We start from the raw sequence: 25,613 nt of genomic DNA, 5'->3' as shown, positions 1-25,613 counted from the left end.
CCGAGGAGGTGGGGGGCGGAGCTAGCTCAGCACATAAAACCCCATGCTAAAAGGGAAGCACAATCGTGTGTGCCAGAGTCACTCTCCCATAACCTAGAGAGATGGGGCAGTCTGTGCCGTGAGGACGGAGCTTGGAAGAAAGAAAACAAGGACAGGAAAACAAACGAGACATAAGAGGACATCTGGAAAAAGCAGAAGGCAGAAGACAGGGAGGGGAAAACAAACCCACAGCAGGTGGAGACAAGATCTAGAGCAAACCGGTCTGGTCCACAGTTGTTTTTCTGGAAGAGAAGAAAGTACCGGAGGATTGCCTGTTTTCCCTTCAGTTAATGAAAACTCTTATCTTCATCAAAAAGAAAAGGCTAAGGGAAGGTAAAGACAATTTTTGTTTTCTTAGGGGCAGAGCTGAGTGAAACCCAGACTATCTTTGAAGCGTCTAAAATAAGCCACTGCCTGGTACACATTGCAGAACCATCCAGGTCTCTGAAGATCTACATCCCCTTCAGGAAAATTCCAGCCGGAGTAGCTGGTACAGTTCTATTTTTATATTTAAATATCTATGTCTCTTTTTTCCCCCCTTTTAACAATCCTTTCCTTGTTCGTAAGCCTGAGTGACAAGAAAGTATCTATACGGAATAGGAATATTTTCAGTTTTCTCTTTTTATCTGGCTGAGTCTTTTTTTAAGAGGGTAGGAGTGGTCCTTATTTCAGAAAAGGGCGTTTCAATTTGAAAGACAGTCTCTTAAAATATATTTACACCCACACGTATTTAGAAAGAGAGTACCTTTCGGAGGTGGAAATCCTATGAGAAAGATGGAAAAAGGAGCCAGGCACCGAAACAACACTGAAAAGAACCACCCAGGTGGGAGCGAGTCGGAGGCCAGCCCCGAGTCTGGTTCCGGAGGGGGCGGAGTAGCCCTGAAGAAAGAGATTGGATTGGTCAGTGCTTGTGGTATCATTGTAGGTGAGTCCAATTACTTTTCCCACCCACCACTCCTTCCCTTCTCTGGTGGTCCTCTTGTGGAAACTTAGCCCCTTGAAAGTGCTATTTTTGCCTCCTACTCCCCAAGAAAAGAATTGTCATTCCCCTGTGCTGTAACCCATCCCCCACTGGTCAAGTTTGAGGGGTCTAGGAAGCTGTGTATGTCATTCATCTCTTCCTTCAAACCAGGCTGAGCAGTTCTGTCCAGTGTTCATGGAATGGAGCAGATAGGGCTCACACACGTGGCTGATGGTCAGCATTGCCTGGAAGCTTGTTGAAAATATAGGTCTCCTGGCTCCACACTTGAAGGCTCTGATTGCGTTGGCTTACGGTGGGGCTAGGGAACCTGAATTTCTAGCAAGGTTTCATGCAGCCATCTCTTTAGCGGGCTGTGGACAGGCTTTTGAGACCTACTTCGTAGATAGTCTGTTGGTTTATGTCCTGAGAAACTGTGGGCCTCGGGGATGTGTAATAACAAAAATAGCTATGACAGCAGTGGTAATGCCTTGCCCTTCTGTAGCTTTTTCATCTTATGCAGCACTCTCTCTTTGTAAAGTAGTTGGCGACAGTGCTGTTATTCCCATTTCACAGATGAGGAAATAAATCATGGAAGAAAAGGAGAGATGAGATGGATTGTGCCTCTCCCTAAACATAGAGTTTGCAGTTTCTCTGGTTGCCTAGCAAGTCCGCCCATCTCTTAACATTCATGGAAGACCTTATGAGGTTCTCAAAGGGAAATAGGAGTAACTAGAATGACTAGAATGTGGAATCAAGGAGAAACTGATGGGTAAAATGTGTCCCAGCTGGAAGACTTCGAAGCTGGGGGGCCCGAGTGTACCTGAGAGTGCAGTGCAGGCCATGCCACCCTCCTAATCCCAGTCTGCTGGGCAGAGGGTCCCAAATATGGTTCCATCTCTAGACAACATATCTTCCTCTTTCCTGAGAGGCCCTGGAGATGGATGGGCAATGGCTCATTACTGTCCTTACTTCAGAGGGTGAGCGTTTCTTCTGCTGTTTTTGGTAGAGGCTTTACCCTCTTCCCAGGGAAAGGGGCGTGGGATGGTCAGGCCAGATATATTTGTGTCATCTCTCCAGAGTTCCTTTTGAGGGCTTATTATGTCCTGTTGCCCACGAATCAGTGTCTCTGGATGAGCCCATGTTATACGCAGCAGCACAGAGGCATTTTGGCACCCGAGCAATAGTGACACTGGAGAACACCCTTGAAATCAAATAAAATCAGTACAGTATTCAGATAATCCTCTTCACCTCTACGCCCAGACTTCAGTGATCATGTTATCTCCACTCTGTTTTCAAAATGGAATCCCGTTTTATTTAATTCTCTGGCTCTGGGAAATTTTCCAGGCATCTACAGTTATAATGTTATTTTTAAAATTACAGTCATGATCTGAATCTCTTATTACCTTTTCTTTGCTTCTCCTTTATCTCAGTTGCTCTAAAAAATGAGATCAGCAGAGCATTCAATATGTACAGCACATGCCAATTTAAGATCTATAAATAGCCCAAAGCCTGTTACCTCTTTTACCAGTTTGACTGATAGGATTAAGCATTTTCCTCCCTTTGGGAAGGTTCTGATTCATATACAGATGTGCACACCCACATGCGCATAAGCACGATCAAACTTCCTTCCTGCCTCAGCCTTGCTCACCCACCCCTGTTCATGTGCAGGTATTCAAGGGTAGACGATATTTTCCTATATGCTGAGGCTGTTCTTGGCTCTTTCTTCAACAGTTTAATAAGTGTTGAAAAAATACAATCTCAGATGGGTGAATGTTACTACTGATTTGTCCACAACCTTGTGGATTGCGCTTCAGTGTGAGAATAGTCCCAGTATTCCCATTGACAATACAGTGACAAGAATAGTAACTCTGTGGTGAAGAGAGATCCCAAATAGGTGATTTCAGAGAAATCAGAATGTTTTTCCAAAGTGTGAGAATCTTTGTAGAGTTAAGAGGCATTGTGCTACCACCACTTAAGCTAGGGTGAGACACAGATTTTCCCCTTTAGGATGATAGGGGGCAAAATCCTTTCTGCTTCCCCACCTGCATGGATGTTGAATTTCAGATGTGCCGAGCAGCTGCCCTGTCCTCTTCTAGAGGGGTTTCTGAGTGAATGATAGTGATTCAAGTCTTTTCAAGACCAAATGCAAAAATAGAAATGGCATTTTCCATGCAGAATTCAGTGATCTTCCAACACTGTGGAAGAGAGAAAATTAGAAGGCAAAAAGAGAAAGGAAATTTCCTAAGTGGGTCAGGTGATGCGGTATGGGAAAGTAGCATTTGCCCCAAATCCATCTATCTCATACCCAACTTACTTAGAGGGATAAGTTAAACTATGCGTTTTGCACAAGCTCATAAAATTTCATTGACAGTCATCACTGATGATCTAAATAAGGAATAACAGAATGGCAGGTGTTACAGGAATATAGAATGAACTAATAGAAACCCATGCCCCAGGGCGCCTGGGTGGCTCAGTCGTTAAGCATCTGCCTTCGGCTCAGGTCATGATCCCAGGGTCCTGGGATCGAGTCCCACATCGGGCTCCCTCCTTGGGGGAAAGCCTGCTTCTCCCTCTCCCCCTCCCGCTGCTTGTGTTCCTGCTCTCGCTATCTCTGTCTCTGTCAAATAAATAAATAAAATCTTTAAAAAAAAAAAAAAAAGAAACCCATGCCCTAGAGTTACTTATGATCTGATTGAGGAGATGAAATTCATATACATTAAACAAAGAACATTAAAAATTAATGATATGGTTGAGTTGTGTAGGAGCTGAATGAGGGCAAAGTTAAGGTGAATGGTGGGAAACATAAGGAGAGAGAAGTTCTCACCCAGCACTAGATTAAGAAACATCTTGAAGGATATGGGAAAAGATAGAATAGAGCAGGTGATTCTGGGAGATTTCATAGGTAAAAGAATAACAACTAAACGGTTATTTCCTTGAGAAAAAAAAATGTATCTTCTACATCTTTGAATCTTTGGTACTTAGCCTGACATGGAACAGTAACTCAAATGATTGTTGTACTTAATTGGCTCTTGGACAAAAATCTGAATATGGTAGTAATAAGAAGTGTTTATCTGAAGGACTGTTGTGAACCTGGCTTGAAAAATCTTTAAGAAAGGAATAATTTCATCAGCCTAGACAATTAGGTTGGGCCATTTTAATTTTTTTTTATAAGTAAGCTCTACACCCAGCGTGGGGCTCGAACTCACAATCCTGAGATCAAGAGTTGCACGCTGCACTGACTGAGCTAGACAGACACTCCAGGCCATTTTAATTTTTTAACATCACCTTTGCCCTAATCTAACCAGACTATTGCTCTTCATGTACTTGGCTAAGGAAATCTGTTGGCAACAGATGAACTTAGATTTCACCATGAATGTGCGGTCCCCGCAAAATCTAAAGAGAGTATGATGGAGCAGCAAAATTTTTTTTAAAAATATTTTATTTATTTATTTGAGAGAGAGAGAGAGAGCACAATAGGGAGGAGGGGCAGAGGGAGAGGGAGAAGCAGGGAGCCTGATGCGGAGCTCGATCCCAAGGACCCTGGGATCATGACCTGAGCCAAAGACAGATGCTTAACGGACTGAGCCACCCAGGTTCCCCATGGAGCAGCAAAATTTATCAATTAACGATACCTAAGCTACTGTTAAGAGCTATCATTATTTTTTTAAGATTTTATTTTTTAAGCAATCTCTCCACCCAACGTGGAGCTCAAACCTACAATCTTGAGATCAAGAGTTGCACGCTCCACAGATTAAGCCAGCCAGGTGCCCCAAAAGCTGTCATTATTAAGCACTTATATGCCAGAAACTTGTGCAATTACCTAACATCAGTATCCTGTTTATCTCTCACAGTACCCTTCTCACTTATTATCCCTTCCTCCAGATAAGGAAATAGAGGCTCAGAGGAATAAGCAACTTGTTGAAGTTCACACTGCTAAAAAGTCTTGAAGGCAAGATTCAAACCTAGAGCTTGTCTGAATCCTGAATTGAGCTTTTAAGCATTCTTCTCTACTATTTCTATTTTTTATGTCCTAAAGGGATGCTTTCCTTTAGACTCTGGGCAGAGGTCCTTATTTGTTTTTACAGATGAAGCACTTAGTGGTGTGTTCCCAGCAAAGAAGTGTACAGGGGAGCTGAGCAATCAGCTGGGAGTAGAAGGTAACATTCCCGGTACAATTGCAGTCACACTGGGGGGGCAGCCTGAGGTTGGCTCAGCTACTACAGGATCTGGTCAGCACAGACCATGCTCCTATTAACTCTCCCACATGCACACCTTTCCTCTATGGACCAGAGTTTTCCCCAGCCATGGTAGAGGTGCCCACAGAGTTCCTGGCTGTTTAGGTCACTTTATACCAGTTACATATGTAGGTACATACCCAGAATCTAGGTCTGGAGGCACCAGGCCAGCTGCAGAGCCTAAAGAAAAAGTATTCATAATATGTCAGACCATTTTGTTTTTAGCATAATGTACATTTATGAATGGACTTGGTATACTTGCTGCAGAACAATACTGAATGCAGGTCTAGCTATTAGACCACTCTTTCCCGGGCGCCTGGGTGGCTCAGTTGGTTAAGCGACTACCTTCGGCTCAGGTCATGATCCTGGAGTCCCGGGATCGAGTCCCACATCAGGCTCCCTGCTCAGCAGGGAGTCTGCTTCTCCCTCTGACCCTCCTCCCTCTCATGCTCTCTGTCTCTCATTCTCTCTCTAGCAAATAAATAAAATCTTAAAAAAAAAAATTAAAAAAAAAAATAGACCACTCTTTCCCACTAACAAGATGTTTTGTTTTTTTTTTTTAATTGTATTTACCGGGGTGCCTGGCTGGCTCAGTGGGTGGAGCATGTGACTCTTGATCTCAGGGTTGTGGGTTCAAGCCCTGATGGGTATAGAGATTCCTTAAAAATAAAACCTTAAAAAATAAAAAATAGTATTTATTGAGCTCTTACTAAATGCCAGTTCCTGTGCTATGAACTTTTTATGTATATTACCTTATTTAATCCTGACCACAATCCCCTGAGAGTAGATATCATAATTATCTCTATTTTTATTATTTATTTATATATATATATATATATATTTTTTTTTTTTATCTCTATTTTTAAACATGGGGAATTGAGTCACAAATCTGGTAGGTAATTTGCCCATGGTCACACAACTGATTACTGAGATGGCCTAATTCCAGAGCCAAAGCTCTTAGCCATTCCTAATTTCTAATCGGCAACCAAGAGAGAAAGGAATAAAGCCAGGGTATATTGTGCGGTGGGGGAGTGGGCCATAGAGGACCATAACCCTAACATCAGAGTCAGGAAAGACCATAGATGTCTGATACTGAAAAGGTTGGTGGGGGGGGCCTGGGTGGCTCAGTTGGTTGGGCGACTGCCTTCGGCTCAGGTCATGATCCTGGAGTCCCGGGATCGAGTCCCGCATTGGGCTCCCTGCTCAGCGGGGAGTCTGCTTCTCCCTCTGACCCTCCCCCCTTCTTGTGCTCTCTCTCTCACTCTCTCTCAAATAAATAAAATTAAAAAAAAAACCCTCAGCATTTAAAAAAAAAAAAGGTTGGGGGGAAACCTTTTTTTTTTTTTTTAAGATTTTATTTATTTATTGGACAGAGAGAGAGAGCACAAGCAGGGGGAGCGGCAGAGGGAGAGGGAGCCCAATGCTGCGGGGCTCCATCCCAGGACCCTGGGATCATGACCTGAGCAGAAGGCAGACACTTAATCAACTGAGCCACCCAGGCACCCCGACATTTTTTTTTTTTAAGGGTATTTTTCAACAAAGAAGTGTGGCTATCTGTATGACCATACTACAATGGCACTGGGCTGACTTGGACATTTTTCAAGTCCAAAAGATTTTCAGACCCATGTGTTTTCCACCACTTCAGAAGATTTTACATTTTAGTCTCTAGTATGATGTTTATTAGCTTTCTAATCCCCAAAATGTCTATTGGATGTTAACCAGAGGGATGGAGTGTAACAATTGCTTCTTGATTTTGTACTTCAACTTTTTTAAAAAACATGGAAGGATTAGGATTTGGTTCATTTAAGATAAAAACATGCTTAAAACTCATTGTTCTCAGAGAAAACCCTGAGACAGAAGCCAAGTAGGAGGCTTGTCAAAACAAACACACTTGGTGAATAGAGAAAGGCTATACCCAGCAGTGTAATCTTAAAAATAAGTAGCTACCATTTACTGAGCACTACTGTGCACTGATAATAGTACCTGATCAGTGCTTTATAAATATTCTCTTCTAATTTCATGTAATTAGTACAGTTATTGACAGGAAGGGTCTGAATGAATAAGTGGGCAATGACAGCCAGGATTCCCCTCAGGTCATTGAACTCTGAAGCCACGGGGCTTAACCAAAATGCTCCACAGCATGTAACTCCAGGCAGCTGGGGACAGAGATCCTGTTGCATGCTTCCTGCCTCCAGGAACCGCGGAGCTCAAGGAGCAATCTGGTTGAGCCTGCTACTGGCAGGGCTATAATATGTTCTCCCAAAGAGCAGAGTTGTGCAGATTGAGTGACTAGCAGACTCTTGGGGTTGGGGGAAGACAGTAGGAACCCAGCAGGTAAAAAATTGTGTCCAAGAAACGGAACCAAATAACTCGTCTTATTTAGAAAAACAGCAACAACAAAAATAACCTGTACCCAGATCAAATGACCTTCTTGGAGAGGCTGGCATCATATATATAGCTTTTCTGAATTAAACCAGCTTATTAAAGCGGCGTGGAGGTAGGGGGCACACAGATTGGGGTTTCTCAAGTTGCCTGGCTACCAAGGTTTTCTGCTTTCCTCTGAGGGTTAATCCAGCATCGCAGCTACCTGTAAAGAAATACCTCAGGAATTTCTGCCGTTGCTCTTGTTTTGTTGTTGTTAATATTTGGGGTGGTACAGGGGTGTCAAAAAAGCAGGCATGAGCAACTAATCCAATAACATATTCCGAACCACCAAAAACAACCATTCAGGAGCCCAGGGACTAGGAACTGTTCCCTTCCAATTTTTAACTCCTGACTGAGCGCACAGAGCAAGAAAGACTATGCCTTGCACCCCTCCCAGAACATGCCTACAGAGGAGGCCCCCCGAGTCCCTTCTCCCAGGAAATTTGGAAATGGCAAACTGCAGGCTGCTCCTTGGGACAGAGGTAGGAGCTGCTGATCACAGGATTTGAGACTAGTCCATATTTTAACATTCAACAAACACTTATGCAACACACTATATGCTAGGTCCTGTGCTGAGCACTGGTGAATTTTATTTCTAAGAAGCAAAAAGTATCCCTCAGGCCTATATTAAGCTCTTTTATTTATAGAATGAATGAAGTTTGAGCTGAAAAGCTTTATCGATTACATCTCATCCCTCACCCTTTATCAGAGTCACAAGTATTCCCATTGGTTTGCTCCCTACTTTAAATAACCTCAGCGTGAGCAGTGACGTCACTTCTGGGGAGAGGGTTTCACAATATGCCAGAAGATGTTCAGGCAACCTCATACTGCTTCACGTTGTGACATGGATTACCCAGAGAGAGAACCCTTGCTGCAAAATTATCAATGTACTTTTCTCATCTGTAAATAGATTTTAAAGGTGCCTGTTTGTAGATCTATGAAATGCATAAATGCTTTAGCTGTTTCTTTAGAGTACAATTCTGCATACTTAGTAAGCAGCTGATATAGGCAGGTCAGGTTACCTTAGGGATAAGATGGCTTTTGTTAAGCAGGCTCTGATGCTGGAGTAGAGGGCATATAATGAATTTTTCCATGATTTGTATCAGCGTGTCATTGATAATGTAGCAGAAGAGGAGGGGCTCTGGAGATAGTCTTAGGTTTGGAAACTGCTTGCCTATTTATAAGCTTTGTAACTTGCAGCAAGTTAATTAACAGTTTACTTACCTGTAAGTGGAAGTTTCTTATGGAGTATTAAAATAAGGCTGGTATCCCCTGGTATATATTTAATAAATATTAGTTTCTTTCTCTCCTTAAGCTCCTCCTCCTCCATCACCCTCACTTCCCTCCCACCTCCAATTCCCTGACACACGCTCAGTAATACTGGTTCAGAAATTTAGATTGGACTGATCAGGCCGATGAGAAGAACTGGCCAGTCCAGTCCAAGCCTGACGTATTTATCAACCAGCCAGCGCTTTCCCCTCCCTAGTTGCTGATTTGAGTCTTCTTACTCATCAGCATCCGTCTTGTACTTCCTCTCTTCCAGGAAACTGTGAGCGGCCCACACCAGTGACCTTTCCATTCTTGATATCTTGTCATATAGCACAGTTGTTGTTGTCGGCTCTATGTCCACTTACGTGTCCTCACTTCACACAATTCCTTGAGGGCAGAGACTGAGTCTTAGTCATTTTCACATCCTTGAGTATTCAGCCTGGCACGTGGCAAGTGCTTAGAAAGTATTTGTTGAATAATAGCAGTTAAAAACAAATCATCCATTGGAGATGTTTGACAATGTGAATATACTTAATGCTACTGAACTGTATACTTAAAAATGGTTAAGATGGTAAGTTTAATGTTATATGTTTTTTGCCACAATAAAATTTTTTTTAGCCTAAAAATGAGTTATTCTCCGGGTGTCTGGGTGGCTCAGTTGCTTAAGCGTCCAACTCTTGATTTCAGCTCAGGTCATGATCTCAGGGTTGTGGGATCGAGCCCCGCATCGCAATCTGCTTGAGATTCTCTCCCTCTTCTTCTCTCTCTGCCCCTCCTTTTGCTTGTGCTCTCTCTCTCTCTAAAATAAACAAATAGTTTAAATATTTTATTTGTCAGAGAGAGAGAGCACAAGCAGGGGGAGCTACAAGCAGAGGGAGAAGCAGGCTCCCCACTGAGCAGGGAGCCCAATGCGGGACTTGATCCCAGGACCCTGGGATCATGACCTGAGCCAAAGGCAGATGGTTAACCAACTGAGCCACCCAGGTGTCCCTAAACAAATCTTTTAAAAACTGAGTTATTCTCAGGGCGCCTGGGTGGTTCAGTCGGTTAAGTGTCTGCCTTCAGCTCAGGTCATGATCCCAGGGTCCTGGGATCGAGTCCCACATCGGGCTCCTTGCCTGGTGGGGAGCCTGCATCTCCCCCTGCCTGCTGTTCCCCCTGCTTGTGCGCTCTCTCTCTCTCACACACAAATAAATAAAATCTTTAAAAAAAAAATCATCCAAATTCCAATCTAAAAGGGACTTTAGGGATTAACCAGATGATGACAGTGAGGCTTGAGGTTAGAACAGTGTTTCTCAATGTCAGTGCTGTTACTGTATGGGCCAGATATGTCGTTGTTGTGGGGGGCTCTCACATGTATGGAAGGATGTTTGGCAGCAGCCCTGGCCTCCACTAGATGCCAGGAGTACCCCCTCCCCCAGTCAATCAAGACTGTCTCCAGGGCGCCTGGGTGGCTCAGTTGGTTAAGCGACTGCCTTCGGCTCAGGTCATGATCCTGGAGTCGGGGGATCGAGTCCCATATCGGGCTCCCTGCTCAGCAGGGAGTCTGCTTCTCCCTCTGCCCCTCCTCCTCTCATGCTCTCTCTCTCTCTCTCTCTCTCTCATTCTCTCTCTCAAATAAATAAATAAAATCTTAAAAAAAAAAAAAAAAAAAAAAAGACTGTCTCCAGTCATTGCCAACTGTCCCCTGGGGCTGGGGGAAATAGTACAAAATTGCCCCTGGATGAGAACCACTGCGATAGACAAAACCTGTCTCTGCTCGTGCCTGGTTCCCCAATAAGACAGGGAGATGCTGGAAGCCAGATGTGAATCTTTAATGGGGATATGTGAGGACTCAGCACTTGTAGCCCCTCAGGCCAGGATGCCTGCCTTTCAGGGGCTGGTGGGTGGTGGTTGGCTCCATCTATTTCATTAAAAGTCCATGTGTGAACAAGTGCTTCCCAATTACCTTTTAAAGCAAGCATGTACAGAGTGGGTGCTCAGTAAATACTTTTTGAGATGCAATTACCTGCTGGCCGCCCACCTGCGGCATCTAAAAATTATACCTAGACAAGCAGACAAATGACTCAGAGAATGCTTCATGGTCCTGGCTCTGCAGTGCTATTTTGGAGCCAAGCCTCCAAAGCAAGCCCGTTCGATTCTTCTAGAGTTGGACTCTATTCTTACTGCTATAAATTCTAGCAATTCCTTGTATTTGCTAGCATTTCACAGATTAGAAAGTGCTCCCACATGTGTGTGACCTCCCTTGAGCCCCACAACAACTCTGTGAGGTCGTCAGGGCTGGAACAGTTATTCCATTCAGCAGGTAAAGGAAGGGACTGTCAGAAAAATTCAGGTCACATGGCTTGTGGGTGGCAAAGCAAGGAATCAATGGCTCAACTCTGAGCCTAGTGCCCTCTTCACTTTTCAGTAAGGAATCCAAAACAATGAAGTCCTGCAGCACCTTCCACATCTCTATTCTGCTCAGGATGGCAACTCCAAAGGGCACGTGTCAGAGTCTTAACCTGCTGTCACTCTGATGTAGCTATTTGTACGGTCCTGATGGGAAAGTGTATACAGGGTAAGATGCGTGGTGAGCTTCTTGCCATGAGGATCAAAGCCCCCAACATACCAGACCCTGCTTCCATGCTTCCCCCAGTCCTGAAAATCCTGAGATCTTCTCAGACACTTTAAGGAAGAAGCATAAAGAATGTTCATCTTAGGGGCACATGGGTGGCTCAGCTGGTTAAGCATCTGCCTTCGGCTCAGGTCATGATCCCGGGGTCCTGGGATTGAGTCCTGAGTCAGGCTCCCTGGTCAGTGGGAAGTCTGTTTATCCCTCTCCCTCTGCCCCCCCCGCACCCCCCCCCCCCCCGGCTAATGTGCTTGCTCTCTCTCTCTCTCTCTCAAATAAATAAATAAAATCTAAAAAAAAAAAGAAAAGAAAGAAAGTTCACCTTGGCTTTCTCTAAACATCATGGAAATGGACAGAACCTCCAAGCCCTAGGAGATCTGACTAGACTCTAAGACTAACATGAGTTATTAAGGAAGGCCAAAACTTTGTATCTGCAGGTCTTTTGGGCATTAGAAGTCTGTAAATCCATGCCCTAGGGAATTCTGTGATGCCTACAACATTCTAGTGTGGACAGGCCTGGATGTGAGTAAGGCCTTAATATGAGTCACATGGATATTGTCCCACAAGTGGGGAAGTCAGTAGTTACTCATGGCAAACATGGATTTTCTTAATTCCAACATTTTTCTAGTGAAGACTTGCCCATGGATACAACTTGGCCCCTTTTTTAATGGAGTGCTTTGCTTGGCTTTTCTTTGACAGAAGAAGCCAAGCTGGGCCTCATTGTCCAGGCATCCTAGGACTCCTTTTTTACCAAAGATCTATGTGATAAGATGATTATTTTACTAATTGGAGTTGATGACAGGATTGAAACCCTGGCTATACCAGATGGATGGGCATCTCATTCTTGAATGGTTTTATAGACAGAGTCTAAGAGTAAAACAATGGAGAAAAACATCCCCACAGTAATCAACTTTCTTCCAACCTCTCAAGAAAGGTTCATAGTCAAGATAGAAAAGATCTTTTCCACTTCTCCTTTTTCAAAGCCACTCCAGAAAAACCTCATTTGGACAGAGTCCCAAGTGTAAAAGTCCTGTTGTGCAATTTCTAGAGGAGAGGCCATGTGGAGTAGTGGAGAAAACCCAAACCAGGAGTCCAAGGACTTGGCCTCTAGTCCAGGCCTTGCTGCCCATGCAATATGTGACTTTGGTCAAGTCTCCTCACCTCTCTAAAACTCAGTCTTAGTGAAGGTAAATAGGAATGTTAATACCTGCCCTGTGCACCTAAGAAAGTATTTCTGAGAATCAAATAAAGTAACAAATGTGAACACTTTGTAAATCACCATTGAAGGTGGTACGGTGGAAGGAAGGAATCAGATCTGTGTTCCAGTTCCTTAATAAGCATCTTCTCATAATAAGCATCATCTTAGTAAAGCTGACTATTCCCTGGGAAAAGTTTGAGGCTACGACCGAAGATTTAGGTTCTAATCCAGTTACTACTAACTTACTTTGTGGTTTAGGCAAATAACTACCTCTCTGTGTCTCAGTTTCTTCATCCATAAGATAGGGATAATAATACCTCCCTCATTTTTTCCCATTTGGAAAATTGAAATAATAGTTCCCCTGTTTTCTTCCCCTATAAATTGGAGATGGTAGGGGCACCTGGGTGGCTTAGTTGGTTAAGCGATTGACTTTGGCTCAAGTCACGATCTCAGGGTCCTGGGATCGAGCCCCATGTTGGGCTCCCCACTCCCTGGGGAGTCTGCTTATCCCTCCGCTCCTCAGCCCACATCCCCCGCCCCCCGCTCATACTTTCTCTCTCTCTCAAATAAAAAAACTTAAAAAAAAATTGGAGATGGGGGGCACCTGGGTGGCTCAGTCATTAAGCGTCTGCCTTCGGCTCACGTCATGATCCCAGCGTCCTGGGATCGAGCCCCGCATCAGGCTCCCTGCTCCGCAGGAAGCCTGCTTCTCTCTCTCCCGCTCCCCCTGCTTGTGTTTCCTCTCTCGCTGTGTCTCTCCCTCTCCCTGTCAAATAAATAAATAAAATCTTAAAAAAAAAAATCTGTTTAAAAAAAAATTGGAGATGGTAATAATAGCCAGATCACTCTTCAGCAGTGAAATAAGTGGGTTGTTTTATTCATTTGCCTGCAAAACATACTTGATATACTTCACAGGATTTAAGGTTCCAAAAAAACACATATATTGCTCTGTGGAGATAAGTTCTAGATGGATGTCTGACATCATTCAGTAAACATTTATGGAGTGTCTACTGTGTGACACTTTATAGGTGAAGGGAAGCAATAGAGCCCCTGCTGTCATGAATCTTATAGTCCAGTGGGAGAGAGAAATATTAACCAAATAATCACACTAAGATTGTAGATAGTAGGCATTACTTTTGAGTAAATGTAATGTGAAAGTTCTTTCAGCTATGTGTGACATTCCTCCCCCTGCAGAAGCTCCAGAGGCCGCTAAAGTGGAAGAAATGTTATCTGATTCTGGTTTTCTAGGTAGTGGCTTCCTAGAATCAGAGAGACACATTCCTCTCCTTCCTGGTCTCTAGCACTCTGTTTTGGCTAGCATAATTCTTTTTTTTTTTTTTTTTAGCTTTTATCTTTGTAATTTTAGTTTGGTCAAAATTAAGATTGTAGGGCGAAGGGTAGAATCCAGTTTTTATAAAATGAAGATTCTTGTCCCAATGTCAACCTATTACAAACCTTACCATCACTCCAGCAGCTCTATGGAAGGACATATCGAGAATAAGGGGAGGCAGTAAGTGATCAGACCTGCAAATGGCTGTTGGTGTTGCACATCCCATCTTCCAGCGGCTGCCTCCACCTGGAATGAGGAAAGGGACACACACTCTGGAAATGCCAGAACAAAAGCTGGAGAACATAAGTGCTTCGTGATCCCCACTGTGGTATTTGTTTTCCAAGAATCCTTAGTGGAACATTGACACTTCATTCCTGAGAAGACAGGATCTCTTTAATAATATTCACCCTTACTTCCTCCCTGTGACAGCCATTCCTGGCTCTGAGACACACCTACCTGGTCCCCCACCACTCCCTTTTCAGTACCTTGCAGACCAAAGTCAAACCTTGTTTTTCTCCTGTACTGATTGTTTTTCTAACCCCTTGAACTAGTTTTATAATCTAGGTGTGTTACTCTTTTCGTGGCTGCCTTTGAAATGCCCTGCAAATTACTTTTCTGATAAATTCCAGCTAGACAAGGAGTTTACTATCACCTTTCGCACTGTTAGCAACCCTGTCTCCAGTTCTCAGCTTCTGGCACTTGGTATCTTCCAGGGGACAGCAGCATATTTCGCTTGGCAGGTTAAGGGTCACCTGCCAGGGTAACTGTGTCCTGAGACCGGGCACACTACCTGAAGGCCTCCTAGTCTCCACTAGCCCAGCCTTCATGCAAAGCAGACATGGAGGCTGGTGGAGGAGAGAAGGGGGCTGAAAGATATCCTCTTGTTCCTATCACAGGACTTTAAACAAATGTACAAGAAAAGGAAAAGCCTTTAAGAACTGGTGGGGCCCAGAATCTCATTTTTCTATCTCTCTTTGCCTAATGTTTAGATCACAAAGTTGAACATAAGGGATTGTTTCTTCTTTTAGCTTCATCTCTGTAGGCAGCCCAGTTCTGTTGGGATAGACTATCTGCATAGAAGGAAGGCAAGTTTAAGACAGATATGCTTCCCTTCCAGCTGCATCCAGCTGCCGATTCTATATGTCAGTCTCACGGTTGCTGCTCTTCCACCTGCCTAGACCCCTTCCCTTTCCCATTCGTCATCTCACGCTGCAGTTTTTTAGTGTGAAAAGCTTATTCTGTATCCCAGAAGAATAAAATATATTGCTTTTAGAATGTGAATATTCTCTTCTTGTCCCCTTTGACCAAAATAACTGATGCATGGCCTGGGATTAAAAAATGAATTTTGATTTAGAAGTGAAAGTTTCAGGACTGGATTGAGGTTGAGTTATGGTTGAGATCTGAAAGTCATTTTTGAAAGTTGAGTGTAAAATCCTATACTCTGCATCTTGTTCAGCCCAGATCTGGTTCCAGACTCTTTAAGAGAGGCAGTGGGAATTTGAGATGTCCTCAGAACACTGTCAGACCAAGCTGGCTTCATACTCCCGTTCTGCACTTCTACCTGGATCCACTTAGTCTCTGCTTCTTCCCTCAGACTTTTAGTAGAACAGCTGGGTGGGGCTTAAGGAGAGAGCTTTCAAAGCACCTGTGTGGTGCACCCTGATCACCACCTTGAATCACAAGAAGTAGAGGAAAGCTTGGGAAGGAGCATGTCAGGAGCTGCCCCCACCCTCTTACTCCTCCCCTGCCCAACAGACACACCCCAATAGCCAACCATTCAGTCCTTGCTGCCAGCCTCATCTCTCAGGAGAAAGCCAGCCTCTTGCACACGGAAGCAGAAATAGATTAGTGGAAAGCGCGCCGGATTAAGCATCAGGAGATCAACTTCTAGATCCAATTTTACCCATCAGTAGCCGTGGAATTTGGAAAAGGCACTTAACCCCTCTGCGTCTTAGCCTCTTTGCAAAATAGAGAGATAAATACCTGTTCTTCCTCCTCTTCCTGTACTTCATAAGGTTATTGTGAGGGTCACATGAACCAATGGAGGGGGACGACCTTGCAAGAATATAGTGCTAAATCTTTGCACATATTGCACTTCTACAAACCACTTTGTAGGGCTGTTTTTATAGGGTTATTTCATGTTCCTCACTAAGGGAGGGGCTGTCCTGTCTGGGGTGAAAGCCAGCCTCCAGGAGTACTATTGATGCTCATAGGTCTTGAAAATCCCCAGTCATGGGGTATGACCACAATCTGTCCAAAATGTATTGCCCTTAGGCTCACTTTTGAAGCTTTCTACCCTGCAGACTGTCTCTGAGAACAGCCTGCTTTTCCAGTCCTGCCATTTCCAGTTAGTCTTAAGACCTTTGTTATCTCAGGTGGACCATGGTATAGCCCAGTAAGAGGGTCTTGAGGTTCAGTACCCAAGCTACCACTTACCACCATGTGGACTTGGGCAATGCACTTGGTATCACTAAGACTCAGTTTCCTCTTCTGTAAAATGGGAGAAATGATATCTGACTCTGTAGGGGTATCCTGAGGACTAAAGGAAACATGTAAATTATTACTAGACATACCTGCCTGAAGGTGATTTATGCATTCCAAAGGCATTTTAGAATCAAACCAGAGATGAGATCACTTCTGCGAATGCCGGTCCTGTCAATTGTGCTGACTCCACTGTCTCCCCCGGCAACCTTGGTGCCTCATGCAGGGAACATCATTGGCTCTGGAATCTTCGTCTCGCCGAAAGGTGTGCTGGAGAACGCTGGCTCTGTGGGCCTCGCTCTCATTGTCTGGATTGTGACTGGTCTCATCACAGCTGTGGGAGCCCTGTGCTACGCTGAGCTTGGGGTCACCATCCCCAAATCTGGAGGTGATTACTCCTACGTCAAGGACATCTTTGGAGGACTGGCTGGGTAAGAGGATCTGTGGAGGCCTGGGTGATCTAGAAGCCAAGGCCAGTGGTTTCCAGTGTGTCAAGGAGAGCTAGAGAATAGGATTCCTCTTTTGCCTCCCTGTCTTGGTTGTTAGTGTAGCTCTGTGTCCCCTTGATTCTCCTGAGGGTGGCAGAAGAACCAGGTTATAGTTTTGACCTCTCTGTTGATCTCAGTGGGCAAGATTCTGTGGGTGACAGCAAACAGAACTGTATGACAACTCTGATCATAGACTCTCAGGGAAAGCATATCACAAAAAAATCCTGACAAATTAGAGTGACCACCTAAGAAACAGGGTACCCTCTTCTCACATGACCAAGGATGATACCTTCCTGCAGGGCCAGGCCCTGATCTTGAGTTTCCTCAGCGTCTGTGACCCTGCTACTGAGGAGCTGAGCCTCACGGAGGGGCCAAGGGTGTGGAGGGCACTTCCCCCTCACAGCCCCACTCAGTGCTGCGCCTGGCAGTTGCTTAAGCGGCCATACCCTAAGCATGTCCTGGCTGTCAGAATTCCAGGGTTGCCAATTTTATTTTCCACCGCTGGATGCTGGGTTTCAGAGCATAGAGAAGAGATGGTAAAAGGAGAGGGGAGAGAGAAGGAATGCAAAGATGTGTGCTCATTAACTAGTAGACACTTTGCCCCTCATCATCAGACCACTCTATTGTCATTGCGGAGGGCCGGCTGTCTGGTTGAGCAGGAGCTGAGCTCCTCAGCATCCCAGAAAACAAAAAGGAAACTCACCCCTTTAGCCCACCCACCTCTCCTAATGCTGCCCAGTGACATGCCCAGGCTTCCCTCCATGACTTGTGAATCCCTGCCATGCATGTTGGCGGGGGTGGGGGTCTCCACAGCTGTCTTGGGTCAAGTTCTGTCCTGTTCCCTCTTCAGGTTCCTGAGGCTGTGGATTGCGGTGCTGGTGATCTACCCCACCAACCAGGCTGTTATCGCCCTCACCTTCTCCAACTATGTGCTGCAGCCGCTCTTCCCCACCTGCTTCCCCCCAGAGTCTGGCCTTCGACTCCTGGCTGCCATCTGCTTATGTAAGTGCCATCTGGGCCTTGCTCTCAGGATGACCTCTTTCAGCCTTCCTGGCGGCCCACATCTCCGATTCTCCTGCCTGTCCCTCTTTCTTTCCTTCCCTCCTTTATTTTTCCCCCATTACTTCCCTACATGGGTGCTTTGGAGGAATTGATTCTAAATAATTAGCTGGTGTTAAAAAAAAAAAGAAGAAGAAATGTAGGTAGCTCAGAGGCACAGTGATTTTCACCAGCAAGGCTCGTTACATCACACACAGCACTTTCATCTATACTATCTGATCTGAGCCTTGTGACAAATCCATGAGGTAAGCAGGGTCAGTATTATCACTTTCCTAGAGCAGATAAGGAAAGGAGCCAGGCAAGTGACATACCCAAGGTGGCAGGCCCTGAGTGGAGCCTAGGTCTCCTGATTCCTTCTCTTTCCAGCCCATGCATACACCATACACTGTGCTGGAGGCTCCCTGCTGCTCGCAGGAAGATTTTTCTGGCTTCATCCACTTCTACCTCAGTCTGCCAGCTCACATCTTAAAACTCTTTGGGAGGAGAGTGTAAAGCTGTGAGTTGGGAGAATATAATGCATTGTCTGTGGTCCCCACCCCCTTGATACGTTTCCTGCCTAACTGGGGAGGAAAGCTATACAGACAGGCTCTGTAGTAAGGATTCAATTGCAGTAAAAATTCAGAGAAGGGGGAAAGATGTCTGTGATCTGGAATAGGTTAGAGATTTGTTGTAGAGAAGTTCTGCAACTCGTATTTTTAGGAATTCTCAGGGATCGCAATGGATTAGGGTATTTTATATCTTTTAACCAAAAACTAATTTCTTTTTTTTTTTTTAGATTTATTTCTTTATTTTGTTGGGGGTGGGGTAGAGGGAATGGGAGACAAGCGGACTCCCTGCTGAGTGGGGAGCCCGACAAGGGGCTGGATCCCAGGACCCTGAGATCATGACCTGAGCCGAAATCAAGAGTTGGACACTTAACCGACTGAGCCCTCCAGGCGCTCCCCACAAAACTAATTTCTAAAGTAAATATTTGGATTTTTTTCAGAAGCTCCACTTTTGGAGTTAACATGATCTCTGCCCTACCATACCTTTCAACACACATACACTTAGCTGAGAGCAGTGACCATCCAGGCCACACCCTTTCCTAGGTCTTGACACTTTCCTTCTGTCATGCTGGTGGGAAAGGGAGGGACGGTTCACTTGCCCACCCCAAAGTCTCTCACAGGGCAGCCAGCTGGGATCCAAGGAGTAGTCTCCTTGGCAAGTGTGCCCTCTTTGGCAGTGATATTCAGCTCTGGGATAGACCCCTACCATCCAGACAGGTGGTACTATGGGGTCACGATACTTGTTTGGGCTGTATTCCTTTTGCTTGGTCAGGCCTGCTTATGGCCCTGGAGGCAAAGGAATGTGGGCTCCAGAACCAGGTTGCCTGAGGGTGTATCTCTGCACAACTTTCTAATTGTGGCACGTGCTTGGCAAAGTTCCACACCCCACCCCACTGTGAGATGGGGGTTGTGATCCTGCCTGCACAGGAGGTCATGGTTGCAAGGATTGCATGAGACAACACGTGTTCTTAGCACAGGGTCATGTAGTCACTGAGGGTGGTCACTGAGAGTAGTCACTCAGTCCTTGCTTGCTAGCTGGATCCAGAGCTGGGAGGGAGGGGTGTGGGGATGGGCATGGGAATGTGGAAGAGTTGCTGTTTCTGCCATAAGCCAGGTTAATAGGGATGGGAAGGGGGACACCATAAGTGCTGGCCACTGCTATTTCAGGGTCTCGTGCACGCAGACTCGGCTTCCTTTTTCCTGCTGATACTGCTGAAGTGTCTCAGACAAGAGGCCACCCTTAACTCTCCAGTGAGAAATTGAGTACCCTAAGACTGGTCACCAAGGAGAGAAACCAGGCCATAGGGTGGAGTTCCCTGGACAGCTGACCCTACAACTTTCTTTGCCTTCCCCCAGCCTGCCAAGGGTAGGTGACCCCTATGCAAAGATGCTCTACAGTAATATAGCCCCATAGATGTCCCCTCAGGACAGGAGATTAGGACTGTCTCCTAGAAAGGCAGGTTGTTCGCTGTCCCCTTCACAGCCCACCTCTCACCTTGACACTCCTAGCACCAAGCAAAGGAGGAATTTAGAAACTCTGATGACAATATGACAAAGTCCTCTTCTCTCCCAATTCCTGCCATCCAAGGTTCAATAGAGCTTATCTGGTTTGTCCTCTGCCTCCTAAGTAGAACTGCAAGATTATCTCGAACTTAACATTGGTTAATCTTGTCCTCCAGAAACAGGAATTTTTCAGTGTCCTTGAGATAGGTATTCAAGTACTTTTTCACCTTCGCAAGGAAAAAAATCTTAAACCCAAACTTATTTCTCCTTATTCCTTTTGGGGGGAATGGAAAACAGCTCCTCACCTCAGCCCATGTGCCACCACCTTCCTCCCAGATGTGAAGGCCATGTGGAGCCCAGTGTGTATGTGCGGATATAGCCACACATTCACCTTTTCTCACCAAATATTCCCAACTCCTTCGAGTCTGTGCAAAGAAAGGTTCTGTTTTGGGGCGCCTGGGTGGCTCAGTCATTAAGCGTCTGCCTTCGGCTCAGGCTATGGTCCCAGGGTCCTGGGATCGAGCCCCGCATTGGGCTCCCTGCTCGGCGGGAAGCCTGTTTCTCCCTCTCCCACTCCTCCTGCTTGTGTTCCCTCTCTTGCTGTGTCTCTCTCTGTCAAATAAATAAATAAAATCTTAAAAAAAAAGAAGAAAGAAAGAAAGGTTCTGTTTTCTGGTTTGTTGAATACTTTTTGGAACCTACTTTCACAGGCCCTTCAAATCATCTCTTAAGGCCCCTCAAATCATCACAGTGAAGAGGCGCCTGGGTGGCTCAGTCTGTTAAGCGTCTGCCTTCGGCTCAGGTCATGATCCCAGGGTCCTGGGATGGAGCCCCTCATTGGACTCCCTGCTCAATGGGGAGCCTGCTTTTCCCTCTCCCTCTGCCCCTCCTCGCCACCCCACCCCCCAACTCATGCTCTATCTCTCTCACTCTCAGATAAACAAATAAAATCTTAAAAAGAAAAAAAAAAAAGGTATCCCGTGAAATAGGAACCAAACAGTCAGGAAGGCTTGATGGGTTCTACTTTCCTTAAATGCTGTTATCTTTTTTTCCAGCCACCCTGTCCTCTTAGCAGGTGCCAGGCCAGCTGGCTGTGTGAAAATAAGCCTGGTGTTCTGAGGCAGGAGAGCCAAGAGTGGCCCAGTCCAGCTATATTTTTGAGAGAATCGGTGTTGAGCTTGGGCTCTTCTGAATGTATTTAAACCAGAAGCTCTGCTTTCTGCTGTGTCATTTTGGCATGCCGAGGACAGGCTCGACCCACTGTAGGATGATAGTTTTTGAGGGAAAGGCCACCCTCTGTGGAGAGGTCACTGGTATGTCATGGAGGGAGCTGGAGGACGGGACCGGGAGCCCAGCAGGGAGAGCCAGGTGGCAAAGCCCCTGCCTGGCGTTGGCTGTGGGAGGGAGGAGATGAGGTCAAGTCTGGTCCTGTGGTGGGGCCAGAATACATCGAATACATTGGATGAAAAATGGTGGTGGGACAGCCAAATGGGGGTGGAGAGGTGGAGAGAACCTGCTGGAACTAGCTTGCCTGCAAGGAGCCTTGGGGGAGGGAGAAGGAACTGCAGATTTGGATCTGCTTATGCAACTGCAGCTGCCACTTTGAGTTATTCTATTATGTAGGTCAAAGCTGATTATTCACTGCTGAGTCAGCAGAATATCCCTAGCCACCAGGCAGTAAAAAAAGAAAATATTTTACATTTTAATTAAATGAAAAGCTTTCTCCCTTCTCCAGAACAAGCATATTAGTGGGAGGAGGGACTTAGGAAAGAGGGGAATAGGAGGTGTTGAAACTTGGTTTTGGTGCCTTCTTCTGTGATGTGCTTGGAGTGTTTCTCTTTTCTTTCTTTCCCTTTTTACTACTTTGTAAATAAATGACTATATTCTCTAGGTAAGAGAGTCAAGTAATATATAAAGTGAGCCGACTGTGAAAGCTTCCCCTTATCTTCACCCCTCTCCCCTGCCCAGTAGCCGTGCTAACAGTGGATAGGTATCCTTCCAGTTCTAAATAAAGTGCATCCCTCCATGTGTGTGTCTGGGCAGATAGACATCATATGGATAGGTTATTTCTGCAGCTTACTGTTTTATCATTTAGCTGTATCTTTTGGCTACTTCCTGAGTTTCTAGTTATAAACAAAGTGGTCCCAGTGACACTGAAGGAGCGTCAGGTGTTCTGGGGTCCCCCATTTGTGCTTCTTGCTCCCTTACTCTAGGTTTTCCTTCAGGATCTTTTTGTCTCCCTGTCCTTGGGACTGGGTCACCTTTCACTCAGGCAGCTCCTGGCCTCCTTCCTCTCTTTGGGGTCTGGGGTCATGTCCAGGATCTGAAGTAGAATATTTTTCTTCTCGTTCAAGTATCCTCTTTTCCCTGAATGCCTGTACTAAAGAAGCTCCTTCTCCTTTCTCTCCCTGAGGGGACAAGAGTGCCCTACATGCATTTCACAAGTAAAAAAAATGCTTCTTATCTTGTTTTCTGTCTTTCTACTGAGATTCCTAAGAGGCTGTTTTTTTAGGGCTTCAGATTTCTCCTCCTCCTTTTTCTTCTTTTTCTCCTTCTTCTTTTTCTCCTCTTCCTTCTTTTTCTTCTTCTCCTTTGAGCAGTTTAGAAGGGAAAGGACTTTCCTGTATATGTATAACTTTTAACCCTGAGTTGCTCTGCAATTCCTCTATGGAAAGTTCCCAGGTCCTTGATGCAGGATGCTATGATCGATAAACTGTGTGTTGTTTTGCAAGTCTCTTACAAATTAATCCCTTGACATCAGAGGCTTCTAGTCTTTCCTAACTTCTAAGTCCCTTAATCTCGGTTCATTTTCCTTTGAGGTTTCACATTCTGTAGCCCCAAATTTATCACCATGCACTAAACCTGTTGCCTCAGAAGCCTAAGCAGCAGTGCCTTCTTGCCCTCCTTAGCCCCCAGAGTTCTTGGGGTGTCTCATAGTCCTCATATATATGAATCCAGACAAACACAGATGACCTATATTTGATTCCCATACATCCAAGTCATATTCCTTCTCTGTACATCTTCTAGCTAGCCAGCATTTAAAATCTAAATACAGTTGACCCTTGAACAATGCAGTGGTTAGGGACACTGACTCCCTGCACAATTGAAAATTCACGTGTAACTTTTGACTTCCCCAGAACTTAACTACTCTTAGCCTACCATTGACTGGAAGCCTTACCAATAACATAAACAGCCAATTGATACATATTTTATATGTTGTATGTATTATATATACCGTATTCTTACAATGAAGTAAGCTAAAAATATTATTAAAAATATTATTAAATATTTAATATAAAATATTAAAAATCATAAGGAAGAGAAAATACATTTACAGTACTGTACTGTAGAAAATCCACATATAAGTAGACCTGGTCAGTTCAAACCCATATGTTGTTCAAGGGTCAACTGCATATTGAAAAATCTCTTAATTTTTTACTGAATGGTCAATTTGACTAAAACCCCATTTTTCATTTTTATTATTCATAAAGACTAAAGTTATTTTGTAAGTGGCTTCCCAGGGAAAAAAGAAAGAAACTGCAAATCTATCAGTTAATCACCAGATTGAGCTCCTACACTGAGAGGCGATAAGGCATTATTTATACAGAGTCTGGGAAGAGATTAAGGGCTAATGAAGAGATTGGTGTGCAAACAAATAATTATAATACAATGTGATGACAGAAGTGTTTGCAACACAGAGCAAGGTGCTTCAAAGTTGGGAGAGGAATGCTAGGGAAGGCTCCCAGGTTGAGCTAAATCTTGCAAGGTAAATAGGTAGCTCCCGATAGAAATAGAACAGCTGGGTAGAGGCAAGGGCACAAGCAAGACCTGGCATCAAGGGAGAAATGGCCTGTTGGAGAAAAGCAAGTTCTTTTGTGTGGAAAGCCCAGGAGAGTGACAGGAGATGAGGGTGAACAGGTGAGCAGGAGCCAGATCTGGAAGGATCCCGTATATCATGCAGGAGAGAGCAAGCTTCATCCAAGACGGGAAGGATTTTGAGCAGAAGAGTAACATGAATAGGTTCACATTTGAGTGAAAAAAAGACTGTGACACTTGAAGCAGTGAGATGAGTTAGCAGGCTAAGCATTTGTGCGGGCCGGAGAAGTCCTGGCCTGAAATAAAAATGAAGTTACAAGGTGACAAAAACAAGGAAGATTTCAGAGTAGAATCAGCTGGACATGGTGATTGACTACTAAGAGAGAGCAACCTAGTTTATCTAGTACAAATCAAAATGAAATATCTCAGCTGTCTAGCATTTACGACGAGCAGTCACAATGTGTTCTGCATTTCTGCCTTCCACTGCCCCCGCAAAGCCCTGGGGAGCCCTCAACAAGTCTTTGGTTGGAAGTCTTCCTCAGGGTGGCCACCTCAGGTTACTGCCCCAAAGCCTGCTCTAGAGTGATACAACTCAGAAAGGGGTTGAGACTCTTGGGAAGCATTATATAAACGAGAATCTCAACACTGTTCATCCAGCAAACATTTATTAAGTGCCTGTGATGTGCTAGATACTGTTTTGGGCACCAATGAACCAACAAACCCGCATTCTCATTCGCAGCAGCAGCAGGAAGTTAAGCCTTAATCTGCATTTACTGAGTCTACTTGTGTGTCTTCTATGTGTCACACAGGATGCAGAACCATTCAATCACTATCAAATATCTGAGTGTCTGCTCCAGAAACTGTGTTAGCCATGAGAATACTTAGTTCCTGTACTAAGGAACCCACCATCCACTGGATGATTCTGACAAGTACACAGGGAATTTCAGTTCTAAGTGGTAAATTCCCTAAGAGGACAACATCCAGGCAGAGCTAGATATAACAGAAATGGGGGTAGGGACTGTGGTTAAGGAAAATCTTGGAGAAAATTACACATAAGTTGAGGAAAGATCAGTTGGAGATAGCCAGGCAGTATCCAGCATGGAGAGGAAGTGGAATGGGATGGGGCAGGGAGAATGCTATAGCTGGAAGGATTAACATGTGCCAAGGTCTGAGGACAAGAAAGAACATGGCTCCCTGGGGGAATTCCAGGTAGTTCAGTATAGCCACAGCATAGACTTAAGAGGTAGGCGATATAGATAGAAGTGAAGATCCATCCATGAAAGGGCTTTATGGGCAATCCTGGGGAGATTGGACTTTACCCTAAGGGCAATGGGAAGGCATTAAAGGGTTTCAAACAGAGGATTGACATGATCATATTTACATTTTATTTTATTTTATTTTTTAAAAGATTTTATTTATTTATTTGAGAGAGAGAATGAGATAGAGCGAGCATGAGAGGGGGGAGGGTCAGAGGGAGAAGCAGACTCCCTGCCGAGCAGGGAGCCCGATGCAGGACTCGATCCCAGGACTCCAGGATCATAACCTGAGCCGAAGGCAGTCGCTTAACCAACTGAGCCACCCAGGCACCCGATCATATTTACATTTTAGAAGACTCATGCCTGCAAGTGTAAAGGATGAATTGGAGAGGGGA

General features: G+C 44.9%; 1 protein-coding gene across 5 annotated transcripts in view; it reads left to right on the top strand.

The window, feature by feature from the left end:
- The window catches only part of SLC7A8 (solute carrier family 7 member 8), a 50,590-nt gene continuing 24,977 nt past the window's right edge, over nt 1-25,613 (top strand). The window contains exons 1-4 of one of the 5 annotated variants that reach the window (XM_045900545.3): nt 15-529; nt 774-964; nt 16,778-16,982; nt 17,890-18,041. In XM_045900545.3, the coding sequence (XP_045756501.1) occupies nt 805-964; nt 16,778-16,982; nt 17,890-18,041 (517 nt within the window). In that variant the 5' untranslated portion in view covers nt 15-529; nt 774-804. Of the gene's footprint in view, nt 965-16,777; nt 16,983-17,889; nt 18,042-25,613 lie in introns of those variants that run through there. The other 4 variants (XM_045900546.3, XM_045900547.3, XM_064570848.1 and 1 more) reach the window with 4 other exon arrangements.

The sequence above is a fragment of the Mirounga angustirostris genome, unplaced genomic scaffold, assembly GCF_029215605.1.
Source record: "Mirounga angustirostris isolate CCGP_5_RB_7025 unplaced genomic scaffold, mMirAng1.0.hap1 SCAF_9, whole genome shotgun sequence".
Taxonomy (NCBI): domain Eukaryota; kingdom Metazoa; phylum Chordata; class Mammalia; order Carnivora; family Phocidae; genus Mirounga; species Mirounga angustirostris.
This window is presented reverse-complemented; position numbering and strand designations above follow the sequence as displayed.